We start from the raw sequence: 27,051 nt of genomic DNA, 5'->3' as shown, positions 1-27,051 counted from the left end.
TCGTCCCTTCCTCAAGCAAAGGCTCACACGGACATTGTCCTGGCCTTTCTCAGATCTCACGGATGGAAAGTGAACGTGGAAAAGAGTTCTCTATCTCCGTCAACAAGGGTTCCCTTCTTGGGAACAATAATAGACTCCTTAGAAATGAGGATTTTTCTGACAGAGGCCAGAAAAACAAAACTTCTAGACTCTTGTCGGATACTCCATTCCGTTCCTCTTCCTTCCATAGCTCAGTGCATGGAAGTGATCGGGTTGATGGTAGCGGCAATGGACATAGTTCCTTTTGCACGCATTCATCTAAGACCATTACAACTGTGCATGCTCAGTCAGTGGAATGGGGACTATACAGACTTGTCTCCGAAGATACAAGTAAATCAGAGGACCAGAGACTCACTCCGTTGGTGGCTGTCCCTGGACAACCTGTCACGAGGGATGACATTCCGCAGACCAGAGTGGGTCATTGTCACGACCGACGCCAGTCTGATGGGCTGGGGCGCGGTCTGGGGATCCCTGAAAGCTCAGGGTCTTTGGTCTCGGGAAGAATCTCTTCTACCGATAAATATTCTGGAACTGAGAGCGATATTCAATGCTCTCAAGGCTTGGCCTCAGCTAGCGAGGGCCAAGTTCATACGGTTTCAATCAGACAACATGACAACTGTTGCGTACATCAACCATCAGGGGGGAACAAGGAGTTCCCTGGCGATGGAAGAAGTGACCAAAATCATTCTATGGGCGGAGTCTCACTCCTGCCACCTGTCTGCTATCCACATCCCAGGAGTGGAAAATTGGGAAGCGGATTTTCTGAGTCGTCAGACATTGCATCCGGGGGAGTGGGAACTCCATCCGGAAATCTTTGCCCAAGTCACTCAGCTGTGGGGCATTCCAGACATGGATCTGATGGCCTCTCGTCAGAACTTCAAAGTTCCTTGCTACGGGTCCAGATCCAGGGATCCCAAGGCGGCTCTAGTGGATGCACTAGTAGCACCTTGGACCTTCAAACTAGCTTATGTGTTCCCGCCGTTTCCTCTCATCCCCAGGCTGGTAGCCAGGATCAATCAGGAGAGGGCGTCGGTGATCTTGATAGCTCCTGCGTGGCCACGCAGGACTTGGTACGCAGATCTGGTAAATATGTCATCGGCTCCTCCTTGGAAGCTACCTTTGAGACGAGACCTTCTTGTTCAGGGTCCGTTCGAACATCTGAATCTGGTTTCACTCCAGCTGACTGCTTGGAGATTGAACGCTTGATCTTATCGAAGCGAGGATTCTCAGATTCTGTTATCGATACTCTTGTTCAGGCCAGAAAGCCTGTAACTAGAAAGATTTACCACAAAATTTGGAAAAAATATATCTGTTGGTGTGAATCTAAAGGATTCCCTTGGGACAAGGTTAAGATTCCTAGGATTCTATCCTTCCTTCAAGAAGGATTGGAAAAAGGATTATCTGCAAGTTCCCTGAAGGGACAGATTTCTGCCTTGTCTGTGTTACTTCACAAAAAGCTGGCCGCTGTGCCAGATGTTCAAGCCTTTGTTCAGGCTCTGGTTAGAATTAAGCCTGTTTACAAACCTTTGACTCCTCCTTGGAGTCTCAATTTAGTTTTTTCAGTTCTTCAGGGGGTTCCGTTTGAACCCTTGCATTCCGTTGATATTAAGTTATTATCTTGGAAAGTTTTGTTTTTAGTTGCAATTTCTTCTGCTAGAAGAGTTTCAGAATTATCTGCTCTGCAGTGTTCTCCTCCTTATCTGGTGTTCCATGCAGATAAGGTGGTTTTACGTACTAAACCTGGTTTTCTTCCAAAAGTTGTTTCTAACAAAAACATTAACCAGGAGATTATCGTACCTTCTCTGTGTCCGAAACCAGTTTCAAAGAAGGAACGTTTGTTGCACAATTTGGATGTTGTTCGCGCTCTAAAATTCTATTTAGATGCTACAAAGGATTTTAGACAAACATCTTCCTTGTTTGTTGTTTATTCCGGTAAAAGGAGAGGTCAAAAAGCAACTTCTACCTCTCTCTCTTTTTGGATTAAAAGCATCATCAGATTGGCTTACGAGACTGCCGGACGGCAGCCTCCCGAAAGAATCACAGCTCATTCCACTAGGGCTGTGGCTTCCACATGGGCCTTCAAGAACGAGGCTTCTGTTGATCAGATATGTAGGGCAGCGACTTGGTCTTCACTGCACACTTTTACCAAATTTTACAAGTTTGATACTTTTGCTTCTTCTGAGGCTATTTTTGGGAGAAAGGTTTTGCAAGCCGTGGTGCCTTCCATTTAGGTGACCTGATTTGCTCCCTCCCTTCATCCGTGTCCTAAAGCTTTGGTATTGGTTCCCACAAGTAAGGATGACGCCGTGGACCGGACACACCTATGTTGGAGAAAACAGAATTTATGTTTACCTGATAAATTACTTTCTCCAACGGTGTGTCCGGTCCACGGCCCGCCCTGGTTTTTTTAATCAGGTCTGATCATTTATTTTCTTTAACTACAGTCACCACGGTACCATATGGTTTCTCCTATGCAAATATTCCTCCTTAACGTCGGTCGAATGACTGGGGTAGGCGGAGCCTAGGAGGGATCATGTGACCAGCTTTGCTGGGCTCTTTGCCATTTCCTGTTGGGGAAGAGAATATCCCACAAGTAAGGATGACGCCGTGGACCGGACACACCGTTGGAGAAAGTAATTTATCAGGTAAACATAAATTCTGTTTTTTTCTTTCATGATTCATATAGAGCATGCAATTTTAAGCAACTTTCTAATATACTTCTATTATCAAATTTTCTTCTTTCTCTTGATATCTTTATTTGAAAAGCAGGAATGAAAGCTTAGGAGCCAGCCCATTTTAGGTTCAGTACCTGGGTACTGATTGGTGGCTAAATGTAGCCATCAATCAGCAAGCGCTACGTGAATAGGAAAGTTGCTTAAAATTGCATGCTCTATCCGGAATCATAAAAGAAAAAATTTGGGTTTAGTATCACTTTAAGCATTTATATTTGGGCTAGTTATCTTTGAACCCTTTAAAATGTACTTTTCCAACGTCAAAAATACTGTACATTGTTTTCTCAAATGTAAAGAATCAAATAAATTATTTTAATGCACTTTATTTCAGTGCATTAAAGATACAAAAGTACCCAAAAGCTCACTTACTTGTTTCAAGCGATTAAATAAATGACTAATATGTCCCTTTAAAATATGCAGTAGTTATTTCTCTGTTAAATTCTGTGCAAAAGAAGATTTAAGTGGAGAAAGCTGTTACAATGTTACCAGTCAGAGTCTGTTTAATGTTTTACACTGGATAGCCTTTAAGAAGAGAAGAGCTTTATTTTTTGGGCGAAAAATAAATTTTAGGACATTCCTTAGATTTGTATCCATTTCTTGCAGGTACTAGATTTCACTTGTTGAGAGATACAGCACATCCAGCTATGGAAATCTCATCTGATGGAAACATAATTAAAATTGCAGAACATACAGAGATTACTGGGTCAGTATTTGCTGGATGAAATAAATGTTTTGAATTATTTGTAATAACAGTTGTGTCTATGGAAATGTTTGTTGGTAGCATATGATTTTTTTCCTTTTAAACATGACCAAAAAATCCATTAAATTACACCTACCTTAAAGGGACATGAAACCCAAAATTTAAAAAGTTACTTTTGAAACTTTACTTCTATTGCCAAATGTTTTTCATTCACATGGTATATTTTGGTGAAAAGCATAACTAGTTAGGTAGGATGCACTTGCCCGGAGTATCATAATAGTAAATTAGAAAATGTCCTGTTCCTTTAATTCCTCTGACCTTTTTAATATAGACTAATCCACAGCGAAAAATATATCAAAATATAAAATAAATTCATCTTCACATTGATCAATGTTACTTTGTACATTTGTAATTTGTTGCTGGGTTGAGTAGATGGGAAAAGGATTTAAAGATGGAAAAAAATGAGTTGAGAGATAAAGAAAAATGGAATTGGAATTAGATGACAATGGAGTTAATAGAGTGGATGAGTGGAATAAAGAGGCGTAATAAAATAAGGATTGAGAAAGACTGATAAATAATGGTATGTGGGCAAATAAACAATGAATGAGGAATACACTGAGGGCCAAATTACAAGTGGAGCGATATTTAACGCTCCTGCTAACTCCTCTAGAAGTAATCTCTTTGCACGTGCCGGGTAGCACTCATACTACAAGTTGAAAGTAAAGGTAAAAAGTTTTTCGTTGTGCGCTAACCCGATACATGTATATATACGTGTATATATATATATATATATATATATATATATATATATAGATATATAGATAGATGATTATATATAGTTATAGATAGATATATACAGATATATATAGGAATATCTTTTTAAAAATACTTAGAACATATTCCCCTATGTGCAGAACAGTTAACCAGAGCTCTGAGGCCAAGCTATCCAAACACGCATTAAATTAAATTGCGCTCAAGCGATTGCATTTACTTTCAACTTGTAATACGAGCACTACACCCAACGCAAACAGCTTCAATAAACCCCTTATCGTTTGTGCATAACTGTTAACGCGCCACTAGTAATCTGGCCCTGAGGGGGTAAAGAAAGAGATATGACTAAGGAGATAAAGAGGAGCAAAATAGTGACGATGAATGAGATCAAGAAGTGTAAAACATTGACGGATGACAAATAAGTCAAAGGGACATAAACACATTTTGATTGTAATATAAAATGTTTAATTATGTGTAGTAAAAAAACAACAACTTTACAATACACATTCATTGTATATTTTGCCCTCTACTTCATGTAATTTAACTGAATGGGTTTTCAATTCTAAGATTTGAAAGTGCTCACTGCATACTTCATAATCCTAACCCTGCTCCATATATGTCGCTAATCAGCCTCAGCATAGGTGATAAGACACTGCAAAACAATGGATATTTATCTAACAAAAGGTCATAGACAAGCCTTGTGTACTCCAATAGTAAGTCCAGATTGGCTCCTTTAAATCAGATGATGCGGGGGTTGTTGTGGGTTTGGCCATTTACAAACCTTTAAGGATTAAATAAAAAAGAGCAATGCTAAGTATATAATAAAAGGGGGGGGGGAGTGAAAGGAAAGCCCAATAAGTGATAAGGAATTAGATAAGGATTGTAAAATAAAGATAGAGGAGTAACAAAATCCCCTCTGTTCTCATGCAACCAATTGTGCCATAGCAGTGGTTTTTAATCACCCCAGTTGGATTTGAGCGAGCCAGTACCTCAAAGGCACAAGACTGCATCTATAGCAACTTAAATGGAGAAGAATGAGATAATACATTAATTTAAAGATTAGGGAATGAGAGATTAAAAATATATAAAAGATGGATAAGGAAATAGAGAGAACAAGGTAAATGGAATAAGATTATCAGCTATTGGGAATAAAATGGGGACAAGAAAAGAAATCTAGGGCAAGTGGAAAACTGGAAGAGGAAATAGAAATGATAAAAGGATATGCTAAACTTCATTTGTTGCTTATGGCTATGGTAGGCTGATGTTAGACCTTATTAGCATGGGTGCCAAGCTAATTTAAATATTGCTGTAATGTTGGGGGTCATAGTGAGGTGTAGATATTCCAGCAAAATAATAGCCTGGGTTTAACGTTTTCCACATCAGTTTATGAAACAGCCAGACCATTCAAAAGTTAGAGAACTACTGGTCCAATGAGTCTGGCGCAGCATGCTGGTTGTTTTATGTGTGTTTAGCAGTCTGTGAAACATCTGGCTGGTACATTTATTGCTGGGCTGTAGAAGTGTTGGTCATATAGCTGTAACTTTATCTGCATGTTGAGATCCTGCATAGCATTAAGATTATAAATAGGAGCTGTCTTCAGTGAGAACACGTGTTGTGAGCCTCCTGGTATTTTGACACTCTGCAGTTACCTGATCTGTGTACCACAGTTAGTCTGGCGAGGTGATGGTTTAAAATATTGGGACTGAACTGGGAAACACACTGACACAGATTTACAAAGTATGGAGAGGCTACAGCTCATATCTTATTCTGTGGGACATATTCACTAGTGCATGAGAGCATCCACATGTCAGTGAACATTATATATAGAATAAAATAACAGCTGGTGAATTGTTGTTTTGTTTTTGTTTACCAGAGTGGCTTCTCCAATCACTGTTGACTGTAATTATTTCAATGAAGATGTATTGTTATTCTTTTTCCTACTTTTGTATATAATAATTTGCCCCAACATGAAATACAACTCAGATCATATTGTATTGTAATACTGTGCTATTATGTATTGCATTTCTGTTTCCCTGGATATAGTAATAAAACCATTTAAGTGCCCCTATAAGTGTTTATATAAACATATTTAAACAGTGTTTCTATATAACATCTGGCAGTGAACCTAATACATATTTCATTGGGCAGGATCCCTCTTGTGCTAGGCGAGCTGCTACCTGCCTGTGGTCAGCATTACTGGGAGATGATGGTTAATGAATCTAAAGCTTTCAGCATTGGGGCAACATTTCAGCCGTCCCTAGAAGAGCAGCCTTTTGTGCAGGACTCTACATCATGGTGCATGCAGTGTTGTTGCACCCCATCCAGGTAATCACGTCTACCAGACGCTCCTATTTCTTATTTATAAAGCAAAATTTGCTGAGCACATCATGATCTATTCTAGGAATTACTAGTTTAGAGGTTAAATCTGCATGCCGTATCTTTGATAACAAATACGGATCAAACCCCATAACCAGCCACTTGTTGCAGTTTGTTGATACATATTTTTTTATACAGTGAGACTATATTACCATAACAAAACAGATATGTTTTTTTTTTTTTCTTTTTATTAAGGACAGTAATAATAACATACTTAGAGTTACAGATAATCACAAGAGTCATAATAATGCACAGTATTACTCAAATTATTGTGTTCATTCAAATGAAGATTTGTTTGTATTAGATGTTTGCTTTCAAATGATTTGTTAGCATCCAAATACAAAAGAAGATGGCTGCTTTTGTTGTTCAGCTATTTTTGGAGCTGCATTTATTCTTGTAACAGTGCAAAACACTAAGATCTGTGCAAATCCAGACCTTAGTGTGTTGCACTTTCACAAGAATAAATGCTTGTTGGTTGATTTCTTAGAGGTGGAATAGTAGATAATTTTATAAAATATAAACAAAAATAGTAATAAAATATGAACTGTAACATATTAACATTTTAACCAGTAACAGTTAAAATTTAAAGTCTTTATTTTCAAGAAAGGAAGATAAAATTGTTCAGTTAATTTTTATTTTATTATTTTTGTTCTTTTTATTGTGGTATAAAATATTCATACATCATAAGTACATACAGTGAGCTACACAAGTATGTGTTAAGGCATTTTCAGATAATACATAAAAAAATGGTATAATAGCAAAGTACCACAGTTTTATAATAAACTGTAGGATTTAGTTGAAGGTTTCATAAAAGAAAGGAAACACTGGGAGCTGTTGTGTGCTCCATCAATTCAAATGGCTTTGAAACCAGTTATACTAATAAATATAAAATACTTATTGACCTCCTATGAATGGAAAGGCCACTCTTGGACTAATAGCAACCTATTGAACTTAGAACAGGTCTAGGTGTCAATTCTATGCTTTCTCCTTAATAAAGAGACTACTTTTGATCCTATCTTGTACAATAATATGAGACCACTTTTGGGCCTCATGCTACTCTTCAACCAAGTGTAGATGGATATAAAGACATGAAATTGTAAATGTTAAAACAAAATTTATTATAAGTTTAATTGACTAGAAAGTATTAATGGAATAGAAAATATTTGGTAGAACAGTATACCAGCATGAGCCGTATCAGCTGCTAAATAGACGTACTATTGTAACAAATTTAACGGAAGAACATTATCCCTTCTTGGAAAGCCTCAAACACATTAGGAATTCAATGTATATCTAAATAAAGAGACTTAAAAAATAATTTTCCAATTACAAACTAGGCTCCAAAAGGGATATCAATAAAATATATCTGATAACAGGGACAGGGATGTTATGAAGTGTAGGAACATTGATTATTGCTGCCAGAGGTGTCACATGCAGAGATGTAAAACACCAGACTCCTCCTAAATCCCCCACAAATCTCATTGGATATAAATCCTCTCAGGAAATAAAAATTCATAATATGTCACCCAGCTGTAGGTAACATCTCATAAATAAATGAGGAAACTTAATGATTCATCAGCATCTTAGACTGTAATCTCTCCGAAAACACGTTCCTACTCCTCCTGTACTAGTCTGTTATGCATTTGTAGCTTGTCACAAATCTTTTCTATCTCTGTACCTAGTTGGCAGCTCTATACAAATAAATAATAATAATAATGGGTTTGTTTTGTTGTTTATTTTAAAGATTAATTTGTATAAGGGGGGTTGTTGTTTATTTTAATAGTTTTATGTAATGGGTTTATATTGTTTCTTAAGGGGTTAATAGGGTAGAAGGCTTGTATTTGAAATATGCTGTGTTTTTATATGAATATAAAAAAATAATCAAATGCAACTTTAAATGCATTTTAAGATAATACCAGTATGATGTTAGAAATAATACTAATGTTTCATATTAAAATAATCAGGAAAAATGGCACAATATGATCTATGTATATTAAAATTGTAAGTGATTAATACAAGAAATTAAAGTAGTTTAAATAATAACTTTATAAGGATGTATTAGACTGTAGCAAAATAGATGATGAAACTGCATTTGCGGTTGTCTACTGCCCCCTAGGGGATTAAAACCGGTATGACAGCCAAATAAAGTAACTATTGGAACACATGCAGAGCCAGATGAGCCAATCAGGGAGACATCTCCCAAATAACCAATCAATGCTAAGCATCAAAAGGGCCAATCCAAAAAGACAAGCACCGTGGGGCATTTCCTAATTTCATTGATGATTAGAAAAAAAAGGGGTGGGATTATATCGCGTGATATAACCCCAGGCAAGAGAAAAAAAGAGGACTTTGCTGCTTAATTTTGACTGACAAACTGTTGCCTTGGGATCCAGTCTATATAAAGCAATCTGGGCCTCATTTTTTAACCATCTTGCAAAAATTACCTCTTTCAATTTATGAGGTGAAATTTGATTTATCAGAGAAACTCTGAAAGCTGAAACCTTGATTTGATTATTTGGGTAAAGTATATAGAAATACATTCATTGTTGCTACAGTCTAATTGAAGTCAGTAATTTAAAAGGGCACTTTGTATTCTAGCTTGCATTCATAATCCTGTGTAGTTTAAAACTAGTCTTTTGTTTGCCAAGTAATTTATAATTGCAGCCATATAAATATATTTTAGAATTTGTCTTAATTGTAGATAATTAAGAATTTATTTCAGCTCAGATAAATTGGCATAGGAGTTGGTTGTTTGCACAAATAATATATATAATTTCTGATGTTTTAAATTAGAGTTACATAGGATAAATTGTAGGCTAAGTAGTTTAGTTGTACTGGTCTGAAAGTTTGTGGCCCATACTTTGGTATTTCATTGTTTTGATGTAATACAATTCAATTGTGAATAAGGTACATTCTAAAGGTACATTTGGTTTGGTTTGGTTTGGTTTGTAAAGAATATTGTAACAGTTTAAGCTTGTATAGTTTGATTCATAATCTGGTTCCTATTAATATAATTCAATGTGTTTATAAATTTAACTAATTTAAAGAATTTAGGAATTTATATTAATTTTAATAGTTTTGTATATGCATTTTATTGGGGGTTTGTTTTAAAGAATAATTATTAAATATATTGTATTATAACCCAGCCATATACTGATATATTATTTGGAGGCGCTGCAGTAGATATTATTAATATTTATCACTTTGATATAATATATTTGTAGTAAATAGAGATTATAATTTTTTTTTCATATTTCAATAGAAAAATAATTTTTCATATTTAAAAAAAAATAGTTTTTCATATTTAAAAAAAAATAATTTTTCATATTTCAATTTCTTTTTTCATATTTCAATTTTTTTTTTTTTTCATAATTCGAAATTAATATTATTATTTTTTTTTATCTTTTTACTTATTGGTCAAAATTGTATTAGCGTTTTTATTTAACTAAATACTAGGCCAATATAATAATGTCTCTAACCAGAAGTGAATCATTTGAATCTGTACATAGTGTTGAAATTTGTTCCCCGAATTTACCCCTCATTTACCGATGTTCTTAAGATGGACATTATAGGCCACATTAAAAAGAGGTGTAATATTGTGGGTGATTTAAATGATTATATCGATATGCTTGCAATTAAGGCTAAAAATATTGCTATTGATGATGGAAGGTGGAATGAAAAAAGTGAATTGTTTCAAGAATTATCCAAAATTAATAAATGCAAAAACTCTAAGAAGCGAGATGAGTTAATACTAAAATCTTGGCCCCTTGTAATATGCATTATTGACTAAATGTCACTATACCTCATAGAGAAGGAATTGCAATTACAGGAGTTAAATGATAATATTCGCTTATCACACAGATGCAAAGAGAATTTAAATATAGCCAAAAATGAAATTGTTACATTTAAACAAGACATGGCCGCCTTAGATAAGCATAACCTAAATTTACTAGCCAAAATACAAGAGTTAAATAAACAACTTGCACAAAGCCAGAAAGAACTAAGTGGTTTAAAAACGCTGTATCATAATAAAAACCCCTCTATTAGCAATGAGAATAATGCTGATAATTCTAACTCCCTTAAGGAATACATCAGAAATGAATTACAGAACTTTAGGGAAGAATTTAAACACAGGTCACTGATTGGCTCAGAGATAAACTTCCCACATAGACAATCATGTCATGTTTTAAATTCAGAGAACTGCTACAATTCAGAGGGGGAGGACAGTGATTATAGTGAGTCAGAGGGAGGAGCTAGCTACCCAAATAGCCCCAATAATACTAATATGCATAAGGGTTCTCCCCATAGTAATAGGGAAAATAGGGAACACCTCAACCCCAAAAATAAAGCTCCTAGGAAAGCCCAAGATACGTCTAATAAGGTATATGACACCCCTAAAATAATTACTTTTTTAAGTAGTGCAGTACCTAAGTTCTCCAACAAGGGAACCAATTCTATAATTAACCACTTATGAAAATGCTTTATCCATAATGAATGTTACAAGTGAGTAGTCAAAAATTGAATTTCTGCCCTGGGTATTTGAAGGTAAATATCACAAATTCTTTCCTTCACTAAAGGATATGAATATTCATTCCTAGAAGGCAACAAAACGACAGTGCAGAAAGGAATTCGGGCAATATCGCACTAAAACTGCAGTGAAAATAGCTGTATACAGTTTAAAATGTAGTGCGAATCAGAGCCCTATAGAATTCCTTTCTGTACTAAAAAGTGCGTACAGTATGGCTGAAGATTACCCCATATTTAAATGCTCAGAATTTGTGAATTTATTTTTCGAAGCATTGCCCGCGCCCATCAAACTTAATTTAGCTAGAGCTTTTGATGAGAAATGCTCATTGGTCTGGCTGATCAAAGAGAGTACAAAGTTATACTCTATTCAACAGTCCGGTGAACAGGGGTTAAAAGGGAATCAAAACCCAACCCCAAAATTGAGGCAGAAACTAGGGTGTCACCTAGCCCCCTCAATTTGGAGTCTAAAAAGAAAATCTATGCAGAGGTGGCCCGAGAAAACAGGCCATCCCCAGAAGTTTTAACTCTGCCCCTCCCCCAACATGGGCTGAGGCGCAGAGAGATTATGCTCAATATGGGGGGCATACACAGGTAAATAATTATTCCCAAAGAGATGAACGCCCACAAAATAATTGGTATTTCTGTAAAAGTAAATACCAAATGTGGGGAAAATACTCTCAGGGTAACCAGACACCCCAAGTAAATAGTGCTCCCCAAAATACTAACGCTGAACAAGTTGAACCCCAAAGACACCCATGTCAAAATAGGAACAATAGCTATGATTCTGATGGATCCCAAGGATCCAGGAATCAATACCCTAGGACATCAAAAAATCGGTCCATGGGTAAAGATAGCTTATCCATTCAAGTGGGCCAACTCAGTACGCAAGTTAGTTAATTATGTACACTATTTACTAATATGAGTCAAGTTTTGATGGCTCAGAACCCTAATAATCCTTTTTTAAGGGTACAGCCGGTGGCCAGCAGTGGACCACCGGCACAGTCATAAATACTGCAGTATTAAAGTATTACCTGAGAGAGGGGGGAGAGATATACCAAATAAAATGATAAATGTCAATAATAGTACTAATCATGTTCTCTCCCTACAGACCGGAAACGGACGATTTAGCTGTGATGATGAGCAACCTCAGCCTGGAGCTCTAACAAATCTCTTCCTTTGCAGTATTCTCTTAACCTTATTTCCACAGAAGCAGTACACAGGAACCCTGTCGATCCTATTACAGAGGGATGGACTGGTAAGAATGAAGTTTCTTCTGCATCAGGTAACGTGGCAGATTCAGGTAACACGTGGCAAAGCCCACAGATGTGTGGTAATGCCAATTTTATGTGTGAAATGGTAGAAACTGCAGGGAGATATTATGTATTAGCTGAGCTCCAGGATTCAGTCCCCAACCCTATCATGGGTTAGATTGACACTGGATCTCAGGCAACTATTTTATCCCACAGGTACTATACACAGCTAAATGAGCTAACACCCCACAAACCTAAAATAAAAGAATTTAATGATTCACTAATAGGAGTTGGGGGTGACTCTCTCAAAATCTAAGGTACGGCATAGTTAAAATTGAAACTGGGGAACAGGGTAATAAGACACCCTGTCATTATAGTGGATCTGCCAACTGATCGTTTAATTATTGGTAGTGATCTCCTGAAGCGATTAAGCACCATAATTGATTGCATAAATAATGTAATTTGGTCACAAGTAAAAAGGCCTATTAATTATGAACGATCCGGTATATCTCACACCCGACATAACTGCCATGTGGTGGAAGAGAAACCAGATGCTGTGGAGATTAATTTCAGAAATAACTCTGTACATGAAATCATTATTTTACAAATAGATGATCAGACTTCTTTAAGCGGTTCTGATGGTAATACTTTTAAAATTTCTCCTAGAAAGATAGCATATATTTCCTTAGATGGCCATGTATTAATCATATCTCTCCACAAGGGGGATCATAAAATCCCTAAAGGGGGAGGCCACGCTCAATACCTTGCAGGAATACGTCAATAAGTTGGCAATGATCTCTTACATAGATATGCCATACTAATAGACTTGATTAACCTTTGCCTCTGGAGCAGGTTAAAGGGGGACCCTGAAGTATTTCAGGATGAAAATGCTGCGCTAAAATCAAACCAGCAAATGCCATATGCTGTGAATATGCAGGTGTCTAATGATGTTATAATCCCTGCTGGGGCTGATCGATTCCTCTTACCCTTACAGGTAAAAAGAGGTCAAAATTTAAAAACTTCTGAAACACTAATTTGCCTCTACCATAGAATGCAAAATCTGGGTATAACAATGACCCATACTCCTATGGTAAATATTGGAACTATTCCAATACATGTTATTGTGCATAACATGACCCCACAAGATATAACATTATCCAAGGGAACTACCATAGGATATGCGCTGGAATCAAGTTATTACACTTTTTGGATTCCAGAATAATGTAATTGGGCTAATACCTGAAGGATATTTAGCTGAACAATTAATAGAACAACCATTTGCATCTATTTCAGAGGGACTATTTACAATTCAGTCTATTTATCCCTTCAGCTCAGAGGAAGGCATCTGTAAAATTGAAGAAGCCTCTCTAGTATTTGATCAGCCAATTAAGGAATAGAATACCCCAATACCCAGAGTCATGGGGGCAATGTAAACTATAACCAAGGGGATCTCACCTCTAGGTTGGAAGAAGCCTATGAAATATGACAGCCTGAAATCTTTCCAGGATTTCAGCAAATAGTCGAAGAGCAAATATGCTTAGCTAATGGCTGTTCCAGTGATGATGAACGCCGAAAGCTACGTGAACTCCTGATGGAGTACAAGGATATTTTTGCTAGGTATTCTTATGACTGTGGGACTACAGACTTGCACATTGCAAGAATCCAAACAGATCCCAATGCACCACCTGTCTTTGTTAAACCATACAGACTTCCTTTAGCATTGTATGATTCTCTTGCAGAAATCATAAGGATCCCGGAAGAAAGAGGTATTATCAGACAGGTGCATAGCTCTTATAACAATCCTATTCTAGGTGTTCTTAAGCTCAATGGACAATGGCATTTGTGTGCTGACTTAAGACAACTAAACAAACGAGTGTACATGTCTGGATGGCCCGTACCATTTATTGACCAGTGCCTAGCACAGTTGCAGGGATCTAAAATATTCACTGCCATTGATGGTGCACAGGGATATTGGACCATAAAGGTACATGAGGAGGAACAGTATAAGCTTGCATTCTCGTTCGAAAAGGTCCAGTACGCATTCCAGAGACTCCCATTTGGATACATAAATTCAGGACATGAATTTGCTGTATTCATGCATAAGGCTATGCCTGATGCACTAGTAAGGGGGACTTTATCTTATGTTGATGATGTTTTAATCAAAAGCACAGACTTTGAAAAACACATCACAGAGCTTAAACACGTCATCAGCCAACTTATAAGGGCAGGTGTCAAATTATCCCTACAAAAAGCTCAATGGTGCCACACTCATGTAAACTTCTTGGGACATGAGATCATTCCTGGGTATGATGAATTTTTCTCGCAAATTTATTGATAATTATGCAGAATTAGCTAAACCACTGCTACTTCTTCTAAAGAAGGATGTGAAATGGCACTGCAGTGAGGCTCAAGAGACAGCCATCAGAGAGCTGAAGAGAAAACTCACTCAAGCACCTTTCTTAGCGTACCCTGAAGGTGGTAAACCTTTCTATTTAGAGACAGGTTACACAGATATAAGCATGAATCCTGTTTTGTACCAAAAGCATGATAATTTAGGCAAAGTCGTTGCTTATGCAAGCAAAACTCTATCCCCAGTAGAAATCAAATTTAGCGATTGTGAAAAAGCCCTCTTATCTACTGTATGGGATCTACAAAATTTCTGCAGCTATATACAGGGTGAGAACATTATTTTAGAAACGGCCCACCAGCCTTTGCTATATCTGCAAAGTGAAAGAATAAGAGATGGGAATTTGTCTAATAGACAGCTTGGACTCTTTCGCTATAAGCAAAATAAAAAGAATCCAGTCTCACAGGGGCTTGCTGAGCTCCATGACTGTACTGCTAAGGATCATGGGGAAGAGTTATTAGAAGATGATTTCCTGGAGGAACAATTGCTTTCTCCATATAAAATGTACAATGAGGACCATTGTCAAACATTACCTTGGGTATATGTTGACGGTTGCTCTTACCATGCCACTATTGATAATGAGAGCAGATTGGTCACTGGCATTGGTATAACCTGGGCAAATGGATTCCCAAATATTTCTGTAGGTTTCAACATTGGACCAATATCCAGTCAAGTTGCAGAACTCACTGCTGTTCTAAAAACCATTAAAATGGCTATTGAAAGGGTATTCATGAATTTGTGATCATTACCGGCTCAAATTATGTGCGTGACAGTTTTGTTGAATATCTGCCAACTTGGAAAAGAAATGGCATGCCGAAAACTAACAACAAACATGGCAAGTTGTTCTGCGAGATTGACAATCTGGTGGTGCCCAATAATTTATCCATACACTGGAAAAAGACCAAGGGTCATTCTAGGGTTCTAGGTCATGATAAGGAAGGCAATGATCTTGTGGATTCATTAGCCAAACAAGGAGCCATAACTGGAGAACTCCTTAATATTGTCCACTTGATGGGTGCAGTCCAGGTAGAAGCCATTAACAGAAACCAGCCTAAACAACAGAGTGAGCCTAACTTGGTACAATGGAGTCAGGATTCTCCTAGTAAGGACCTGATCACTAGTCAAAAAGAAGACCCCATTGTAGGCATCTTCTATAAACACATAGAAGATCGTAAAAGCAACCCCATATCAAAAGAGGACGGTATTGACAAGGAAGATCTTATAATCTTAATGAAATCCAAATCACAATTCAAGTTACAGGATTGTTTATTAATTAGAACCTCCAAAACTGGTATCCAGCAATGGGTGGTACCTACAAAGTTCAGAGGTCTCATGCTTTAACATGCCCATGATGCTCCCACATATGGTCATTGTGGTGCCAAACTCACGTATGAAATCTTGCGTGATTACGCCTTTTGGCCGCACATGTTGAAAGCTGTTCAAACTTACTGTCAAGGTTGTTTAATCTGTCCACAGTTCCAACCCACTGCACCAACACATAGAGCACCATTGCAGAAAAGGGGGATGGTAATGCCATGGTCAGATATACAAATTGATTTAATTGGTCCAGTAACTAGGTCATCAAGACGTAACAAATACATGTTAACAGTGACATGCCTATTCACTAAATGGGTAGAGTGCATCAGTGCACCTAACAATAGTGCTGAAACATGTGCAGCATTGCTCATCAACCACGTGTTTTCCAGATTTGGTTTACCCCAGAGAATCGAATTCGATCGGGGAACCCACTTCACTAGCGAAGTGATGACTAAAATGTGGAAAATGCTAGGGGTCAAAAGAAAGCTCCATATTGCATATAGAGCTGCCTCAAGTAGTGGTGTAGAGCGTTACAACCAGTCCATTGTAAAAATCCTCAAAAACTTTGTGAATGAAACGGGTAAAAACTGGGATATAAAATTACCTCTAGTCCTAATGGCATTAAGAGCAACTCCAAGTACTGCTACCAAGATGTCACCTTTTGAGTTGATGACTGGTAGAAGAATGGTTCTACCTCAGCATCTACTGTACCATACATCAGACCAGAACTTGATAAACGCTGCCAATATGCATCAATATGTGGAGAACCTAAGAAAGCACCTGCAATATGCCTTTGCATTTGCTCAAAGGAACTTAAAGAAGGCTGCAACTGTCACTAAAACCTATTATGATCTCAAAACGTCCAAAAAGGAATATGAAAAAATGATAAAGTTTATTTTTATAACTTTGGAAGAGATCAGGTTAAGGAGAAGAAATTTCTTCCATCATGGAAGGGCCCTTTTGTCGTTACTGACAAAATATCTCCAGTTGCCTATAAAATTAGGATACCTAAAAATGATACTTTTATGGATAAATGGGTTTATATTAATCAGTTGCGAGCATGCCATCCTAGATCCCAACTACAAGTCATAGAGGGAGAATGAAGTGTCATATCCCCCAATGCACTACAGAATATTGTAGTTTAAAGATGCCTAACGAGCACGAGGACTCAAAAATAACAGACTCTCTTCATAGAAGACTGTCTATGATGTATACTGTCAATACAGTCACCAAGTACCACTGACATGTGTCCTACATCTATTTAAAATTGGAAGGGGGAATTATGTCAGGGTATCTGTGAATAGCATTTAATAAACTACATATGTATCATAGAGTCTAGTGTTTCATTTTTGGCTACAGCCTCATTTGATGTGAATTGGTCTCATAACAGACCAGCCCCAACCCCCCTTTTTTCCTGATTACAATACTACAGCTAAAGCAAAAGGTTTAGCTTTTGAAGCTCACAGCTCCACAGGGGTCTGATAATCAACCAAGCCAGCATACATCATGGAATGAAGGAGCCTAGATGTCTGTGGGAATCTATTTGAAACTCACTAAGGCCCAGGAATATAGTAATTAGCACTGACCTGTTAATTACCTCTAGACCTCAGATCCACATCTGTGCTGGTTAACAGACACATATCTTGCATTGTAACTCTCAAATTCCTTTTTAAAATACAACTTGTATTTAGATTTCAAGTAAAATATGCCTTAGACTGTATTAAATATTTATATATGGATCTGGGGAAATTCAATTCAGATTGTAATGGATTAAATAACAATTGTAATAATCCCACTATGTAATAATCCCACTTGTTTTTTTCTGTCTTCCAGACATCTAAGGGACAAATTGGGATGTATATATGCTGAGTTTAATAAGTAGCTGTGCAGTCAATTTAAAATGTCCAATTTATTTTAAGAATTAATAACCTATTATTTTTATTTTTCAGGCATCTGACAAATACACGTGCGGTTGTCCCATAAATTGTGTCATATGTTGTATGCAATCAGAAAGAGGTGTACTGAATTTGAAATATGCTGTGTTTTTATATGAATATAAAAAAAATCAAACGCAACTTTAAATGCATTTTAAGATAATACCAGTATGATGTTAGAAATAATACTGATGTTTCATATTAAAATAATCAGGAAAAATGGCACAATATGATCCATGTATATTAAAATTGTAAGTGATTAATACAAGAAATTAAAGTAGTTTAAATAATCACTTTATAAAGCTGTATTAGACTGTAGCAAAATTGATGATGTTAATTATGTAATTAACACTATGATTCAGGCCCGTAAAACTGTTTCAAGGAAGATTTACCACAAAGTTTGGAAATCTTATATTTCATGGTGTTCTTCTCATGATTACTCCTGGTATTCATTTAGAATTCCTAGAATTTTTCAGTTTCTTCAGGATGGTTTAGATAAAGATTTATCTGCCAGTACCTTCAAAGAAAGTATCTCTGCTCTTTCTGTTATGTTTCACAGAAGGATTGCTCATCTTCAAGATATTTATTGTTTTGTTCAGGCTTTAATTCAAATAAAACCTGTTATTAAACCTATTTCTCCTCCATGGAATCTTAACTTAGTGTTAACAATTCTATAGGCTCCTCCTTTTGAGCCTTGGTATTCTTTGGACATTAAACTGCTTTCTTGGAAAGTATTGTTTCTTTTGGCTATATCTTCTGCTAGAAGAGTTTCTGATTGTCTGCTCTCTATTGTGAGTCTCCTTATCTGATTTTTCATCAAGATAAAGCTGTTTTGTGGACTTCTTTCAAATTTTGACCTAAGGTTGTTAACCCTAACAACATTAATAGGGAAATTATTGTTCCTTTTGGGCTTTCAAGAATGAGGCTTCTGTTGGTTAAAATTTGCAAAGCAGCCATTTGGTCTTCTCTGCATACCTTTACTAAATTTTACAATTTTTATGTGTTTGCCTCTTCTGAAGCTTTTGGTAGAAAGGTCCTTTGGGCAGTTGTCTCTGTTTGATAATTGTGCCATTTTGGATTTAATTTCTAAGCGAAAAAAGCTGTTTTTATTTTGTCCCTCCCTTTATTTTTACTTATGGACTTCCCAGTTTTGTGAATATCACATACTTAACAGCTTGTGGACTCTCGCCACCTATAGGAAAGAAAACATCATTTATGTAAGAACTTACCTGATAAATGTATTTCTTTCATGGAGGCAAGGGTCTATAACGCCCCATCCAGTTTCTGATGGTCTACTCTCTATTGTGAGTCTCCTTATCTGATTTCTCATCAAGATAAAGCTGTTTTGTGGACTTCTTTCAAATTTTGACCTAAGGTTGTTAACCCTAACAACATTAATAGGGAAATTATTGTTCCTTTCTTTTTTCCTGTTCCTCTTTATTGGCTTTTACTCCTTAAAAACCTCACCACTTGGCTATATCTTAAACTAAGGTATGTGTGAGGTGGACGGGTATTTATAGTCTTTTGAGGTATTAGAAACTTTGCCTCTTCCTGGTAGGAATGTATATCCCATACATAACATCTCGTGGACTCTCCCCCACCATGAAATATTTTTTTATTTTAGTTAAAGGGATATAAAGTTGGGATAGAGACAACATATAATAATATGTACTTTAATTACTTTACCTGCAAATTTATACTGTGCCTCGCCATTAACCCTTTCTTTTTAGTTTCTGAATTGTACAATGTCTGTATCTAAACACTAGATACGTAAGCTATGTAATTCATTTTGCTTATTTTTGAAAATTATTTTAAAATACTTGCCAGCAATTTTTAAACAATTTTTTTATGTCTACTATTTTTAATTAATTAGCCCTTTTGGGATATGCACAGATCTCAACATTTTTTATGGCACTTTAAAGGGGCAGTATACTGTAAACATTTTTTCCTTAATATGTTTCCAATTACTTTTTTACCAGCTGCAGAGTATAAAATGTATGGGAATTTGCTTCTTAAGGTTTATTTGTGTAGATTAAATAACTAATTTTGTGTTTTGAAGCCACAGCTTAATATAATGGGTTGAGCTTGTAGGTATAATCAGATCTCATTACTTTATCACATTGTGTACATATACACGCTTCTTTATCTTATATCTGTCCATAAACTAAAGACCGATACTTGGGGGTCAATTTATTAAAGTCTGGTGGACATGATACGCTGCAGCGTCTCATGTCTGCCAGACATCGCTGAATGCGGACAGCATACGCTGTCCGTAGTCAGCACTGCACAAGCAGTTCTAGTGAACTGCTTGTGCAATACCGTCCCCTGCAGATTCATAGCCTATCGGCCGCTAGCAGGAAGTATCAATTAGCCCGATCGTATAGGATCGGGCGGATTGCTGTATGGCGCATCAGAGGTGGCGTATGAATTAAGGAGCAGCGGTCTATAGACCGCTGCTTCTTAACTCCTGTTTCCTGGGAGCCTGAAGGCTCGCACGGAAACAGGGTGAATTGGCCCAATTCGCCCAATAATAAATTGACCCCTCAGAGAGAACAATGGAAAAATTAACATTTTATTACCTTTTATCTTCTATACCCCACTGGGAGCGTAATTTCTTCTGCTGGCTGTGTTTACACAGCTTATCTATAGCTTGGACCTAAGGCTAGAAACTTTCAGAATAGGTGGGGATACCGCAGGCTAAATTAAATATTCCAAATGCCAATATAAGGGTAAAGGAAATACTTGTAAACAATTTATACTCTCCAGCTGGTAAAGGGAATCATTGGGAACAAATTAAAGGGGAGACTTTTTTTTAATAAACTGTCCCTTTAATTTGTTTAGTAATGTTTTGAATGCATTTTTGTGATGCTGGTGACAATGGAACTCGTTTATGGGGCGAGAAGTTAGCCGAACAAGTTTTATTGAATCTAGGGTCAGGGAGTGTGACAAATTCTATACACGTCCCTGGTGAAACTCCCATTGTGAAACTAATCAGAACTGAACAGTTGAACTTTCTATTTCCTACTCTAATGTTGTAATGCTAAAATGGAATTGTTTTTTTTTTCTTTCCATCCTTAAAGTTTGCAATTATGAAGTTAGTGAATTACTTGATGTTGCTGGTGTTTATATATTTATTTAATTTTGTTTTCAGTTTTTCATATAAATTTCTCCACAATGAAGTTTTGTGTGAAGTACTCTTGGCCGAGCCCCTTGTTCAAGTAGGAATTCTTCTGGATTATAAATCAGGAAGGCTTTCTTTCTTCAACGCACAGAAACGACACTTGTTGTTCGCCTTCAGACACAAGTTTACAGAAGCAGCCCATCCAACAATTGCTTTAGAGGCGTCCGGACAGCTTTACCTGCACACTGGGATAGAACTGCCACAGTTTGCCAAACGCAGCTAACATTCTTGTTCCCAGTTGGTTGTTTGTTGCTTTCTGAAAAAGCCATAAATTATGTGTTTACTACTTTACCAGATTACACTGTGTAGAAAAAGAATAGCAATATACAAGAACTGCATTGAAGTGTTTTTGTTATAATGGCTTCTTTGACATTTTCTTTGGTTTTATTTTTTTAAGTACTGTTTTTTTTCTTAAGATTAAAGGGATATTAAACATTATGTGATTGTAATATAAAATGTTGAATTATGTGTAGTTAAAAAACTTTGCAATAAACTTTCATTATTTAATTTGTCCCCTTTTCTTGTAATTAAACTCTGAAAATTGTTGATTTTCTAAATTCCACTGACTTTCTATAAAGTAATGGGGGCTGTCATGTTTTAGCTTACATTTCCCGTTATTTATATTTCCCGCTGAGGACAAATAGGGACATACAGTATATAAACAGGCAATAAAAAAGACTGTCCAAACAAGGCTGTGTGGGACATAGGATTATCTAAAAGGTTTCCACACAGCCTTGTTTCTACAAACAGAGATAAATAGAATACTAGTTCAAACATGGGGTCACCCATTACTTTATAGAAATTACTTCTATTAAAGCTAAACGTTTACAATTATATTTTCAATATTTAAACAATTAACATAATTGTAAAAAAATATACATATTTTCAGGCTAATCTTTGCTTTGAATACATCATTGTATCTAGCATGTATTTACTGTTTAATATCCCTTTAAGGATAAGTAAGTAATTGTTCTAAGAATGAAAGATAAAGCGAATCAGGTAATGAAGAATCATAATTTTCTGTTTTGGATCCTTGACTTTGAATCTGCCTCAAGATAATTCTGTGTTTGTGTTTTTTTTTTTCTTGATGCAACTCATTAATAGTACAGATCAATAATGCCTGAACAAAATTCTTTGAAGAATGCAGATTAATGTAATTAAATGTCTTAACAGAACCTTCTTTCCATCAGAACTTTAAATTCTCCTTGTGGCTTTTAAAATGAGATCATTAGCTTATGTCAAGGTTATACAGTTTCCTGTACTAATGGGAGAAAAAAAAACTTTATTAAACTTTCATGTTGTCATAAAACTCTGTGATTGAAACACCATATGTAAGAAGAGGTTTTGTTTAATACATGTATTTTAATACCTAATATTTTAATATTTCATATTTAGAAAATGTAACACTGGTCTTATAGCCTGATGTGTGGTGCTGACATTTTTTAGGCACAGGTAACAATCACATATGTTGACATATAAATGAAAAAACATAAAATTCTTACAAGATTTCTTATGTAGGATTCAAAAGATCTCGATTTCTTGGTCATTTTAAAATTTGCTAAAGGTAAGACTTTGTCCTTGCACATTGAACTAATCTAGTGGTAGATCTGGATTGGCTAAGACGATCACAAAAGTAACACATGTTCAAGAAATGTTCATTGGATAAAATACTCACTTAATAATTTATTCAAATAAACACTTTTTTTCTCAATTGGAAACCACTGGGTACAAACATAGCCACGAAGTCTGTAGTTTTATGGAGTGTTGTATCTGAGCAGAGGTTTTGGCTCATTGTACACCTGTAAGTTAACAATGTGTCACTCTTTGGATACGTTATATAATATTGGGCAGTTGATAGAAATTTCACTATCATTAGATTAACTGCAGCTGTTGTTAGACTCAGGGAAAGTTGAACTGAAAACTGGAAGAGGAATTTTACCCATGTTGTGAAACTTAAAGGGACAGTAAACACCAAAAAAAATTTAAAAAAAAAAAAAAAGGTAGATAATCCCTTTATTTCCCATTCCCCAGTTTTGCATAACCAACACTGTTATAATAATATACTTTTTACCTCTGTGATAACCTTGTATCTATGCCTCTGCAAACTGCCCCCTTATTTCAGTTCTTTTAACAGACTTGCATTTTTAGCTAATCATTGCTGACTCCTAGGAGCTTCACATGCCTGAGCTCAATGTTATCTATGTGAAACACATGAACTAATGCCCTCTAGTGGTGAAAAACTGTCAAAATGCTTTCAGATTAGAGGCGGCCTTCAAGGTCTAAGAAATTAGCATATAAACCTCCTAGGTTTAGCTTTCAACTAAGAATACCAAGAGAACAAAGCAAAATTGGTAATAAAACTAAATTGGAAAGTTGTTTAAAATTACATGCCCTATCCTAAAGAAGATCTACCCTTGGCGGTAGAGAGAGCTCACAGATTGGGGAGACCTCCCCCTTCAGAAGGGGACAATCTGAGATCTAGACCGATAATAGTGAGATACCTGAATTTTCAGGATAAGACCAAGATAATGCAATTTTCACGTAAAAATGCACCCATTATAATAGATGGGCATAGGGTCCTGATATTCCAGGACTTCGCATATGAAACCTCCCTAAAAAGGAAGGAGCTCTCTCCAATTTGCGGTAAGATGATTAAAGAAGGATTCTTAGCCACAGTCGTATACCCAGCTAAGCTCAAAGTCAAAGTCCAAGATCAGATATATTTTTTTGATGATGCCTCAAAGGCAGAAAAATTTTATGATGAAAAATGTGTAAAGTAACATGATACAAATGATTACTCTTTACAACATAATAGTTTAACTTAGTCTGTGGCGTCACTAATATACAGGCGACACAGATGGTTGATATGTCCCTTTTTTTGTGCTTTTTAGTGTTCCTTCAGGTTTTAGCGATGAATAAAGGTGCTGGAGTGGGGGGGGGCGCCGGGCGAGGGGAGCGGGGGGGCTCCGTTATTTACTTCTTTTTTTTTTTTTTTTTTTTTTTCTCTTCCTCTCCTTCTTCTTCTTTTCTCTCTCCATCCCTCCCCTCTTTAATTGATGACTAATGTAAAAAATTTAATCTTTTCCTCTTGGAATGTCGGAGGAATATCAACCCCAATTAAACGCAAATTGATAATCTCACACCTGAGGAAACTCAATTCAGACATCGCGTTTATCCAGGAGACACATTTAAATGCACAAGAATCCACGAAATTGAAATCTTCGTGGGTAAATGAGGTGTTTTTTACACCAAGTACTGAGAGGAAAAGAGGGGTAGCCATCCTCCTAGGGAAGAAAAACCCATATGAAGTCTTATCAGAATATAGGGACCCTAATAGTAGAATCTTAATCTTAAAGATTAGACTAGTAAACTCGATTTTTACACTCTGTAATCTATATGCCCCTAATAAATATGAGAGGAAATTTTGGGAAACACTTCAAACAAAAATCTTACAAATAGGTGAAGGGAGTATAATTGTTGCAGGAGATTTCAACATGGTTCCACAGACTTCTTTAGATAGACTCAGGCAAACCCCAAAAACTGTTATGTCCAAGAGGGATAAGTTAGAAGGCAAAATGTTTAAAACCTTAGTTAAGAACTTAGCTCTTAAAGATATATGGAGGATCCAGAACCCGGATCAAAGAGAATTCACATGCAAGGCTAAGAATGTGAGGTCTCTCTCCAGAATTGACCTGTTTCTAGTTAATGAGAATTTATTAAAACTTGGCCCCACAGCAAGAATATTACAAGTGACTATTTCAGATCATGCCCCAATATTACTGAAAATTCCAATAAGAGATAAAATATTCACTGCACGTCGATTCTTTTTCCCTAAATTTCTCTTGAAAGACTTAAAATTTAAGAACTGGCTGACAACCAGAATGATTGACTATTTTGAGTTAAATGCCGGTTCTGTCAACGACCCATGTATACTCTGGGAAGCTGGCAAGGCAGTCATGAGGGGACATATTATTTCTTATATGGCAGATCTTAAGCGAAAGGCAACCTCGAGAGAAAGCGAAACATTGAGTTCCATCACTAATAGTTATAATAAATATCTAACTCAACCAACATCATCAAATTGGAAACAATATACTTCGGCGAAGAGAGAAAGAGATATCTTTCTACTACGTAACTCAGTTCAAGATGATCTTAAAATTAAATCTAAGTTTCATAGATATGGAGATAAGGCAGGGAAACTGCTTGCAAATCTAGTTAAAAATGTACAAGGAAACCCCTCAATTGATTCTCTGTTGGAACAAGGTACGCTACTACAAAATACAGGAGAGATCACTGAAGCCTTTTTTTCTTATTATAAAGATATTTATGATAAAAAAGATTCTGATGAAGAGGCCTCTGAGCTTTTTTGGAAAGGGCTTGAACACCCAGTTTTGAGCGAAGAAGCGGCAACTGACATAAATGCCTCTATCTCTGAACAAGAGATTACTTCAACAATCAAAGAGCTGCCTCTAGACAAAGCCCCAGGCCCGGACTACCTCCCTAACGAGTTTTATAAGATTCTTACTCCAATCATAACCCCCCACTTAAAAGAAATGTTTAATCATTTTTATATAAACAAAAAGTCTGTTCCTAGGTCTTTTGCAGCTTCCAACACATCATTAATATTGAAACCAGGGAAAGACCCATTGAAAAAAGAGTCTTACAGACCTATCGCACTACTTAATTCTGATTATAAGATACTAACATCCATCTTAGCTAAAAGACTTCAAAAAGTCATAGGTAATCTCATTAATAAAGATCAGGCAGGCTTCCTCCGCAGACGCAATTTGGCAGCAAAGATTAGAGAATTATTTTTAGTGCTTGATTATTTCTATAACTCTCCTGAGGACTCTTTTCAAGATCAAACAGACATAGCGATTATCGCTCTTGATGCTGAAAAAGCGTTTGATTCAGTTTATCATCAACATATACTGAATTCTTTGCTTCATTTCGGGTTTAAGGATAATTTTATCTCTTTCATTTCTAATCTTTGCAGAAATTCCTCAACCAAATTAATTGTAAATAAATGCAAATCTAATCTAATTAATCTCCAGAGGGGTACAAGACAAGGGTGCCCACTTTCACCGCTACTATTTAACTTAGCGATCGAACCTTTAGCCCTTAAAATTCGACAAGCTTTACAAGGGATAAAAATTGGCTCATTGGAGCAAAAAATAGCATTATATGCGGATGACGTACTAATCTATATGTCTAATACATCGGTTAATATCCCAAAATTGATTTCGATAACTAATTTATATGGAACCTTCACAGGCTATAAACTTAATGTTTCTAAGTCGGAATTATTATGGGTCAAGAAAAGCGAGGCTTCACATACTACGATACCATTCAAAGAGGTTCTGACTCATTTCAAATATCTAGGCATCAATATTTCAGCCAATCCAAAAGAATGGTATAGCCTCAATATTTCTCCTATCCTTTCTAAAATAAAAGATTACATGATTAGCTGGCAGAACTTCCCGTTATCTCTTTCAGGACGAATTGCCTTATTTAAAATGACCCTTCTTCCTAAAATTTTATATCCCTTACAAAATATCCCGGTGAGTCTGAAAGTTAAAGACTGGAAAAGTTTAAATAGGGCCCTTCGGTACTTTATATGGAAATGCAAAAGACCGCGAATTTCCCTAAATAAACTCTATCTTCCAAGAAAATACGGGGGAATGGCTCTCCCAGACCTCAGTAAATACAGCTTGGTCTTTTTATCTCGCATCGCGATAGACTGGATAGTGAGTAAGGATTATTTTACGAACAGCAACTTAGAGAGGAACATTATATCCCCTTTTAACCCTTTAGCTCTTA

At 36.3% G+C, this 27,051-nt stretch overlaps 1 protein-coding gene across 1 annotated transcript in view; it reads left to right on the top strand.

The window, feature by feature from the left end:
• The window catches only part of CMYA5 (cardiomyopathy associated 5), a 202,364-nt gene extending 179,824 nt beyond the window's left edge, over positions 1-22,540 (top strand). Inside the window, exons 11-13 of the mRNA XM_053701360.1 lie at positions 3,375-3,474; positions 6,391-6,567; positions 21,202-22,540. Coding sequence (XP_053557335.1) covers positions 3,375-3,474; positions 6,391-6,567; positions 21,202-21,454 — 530 coding nt within the window. The 3' untranslated portion in view covers positions 21,455-22,540. The remainder of the gene's footprint in view (positions 1-3,374; positions 3,475-6,390; positions 6,568-21,201) is intronic.
• The last annotated feature ends 4,511 nt before the right edge of the window (positions 22,541-27,051 follow it).

Source organism: Bombina bombina, chromosome 2 (genome assembly GCF_027579735.1).
Source record: "Bombina bombina isolate aBomBom1 chromosome 2, aBomBom1.pri, whole genome shotgun sequence".
NCBI classification, from domain to species: domain Eukaryota; kingdom Metazoa; phylum Chordata; class Amphibia; order Anura; family Bombinatoridae; genus Bombina; species Bombina bombina.
This window is presented reverse-complemented; position numbering and strand designations above follow the sequence as displayed.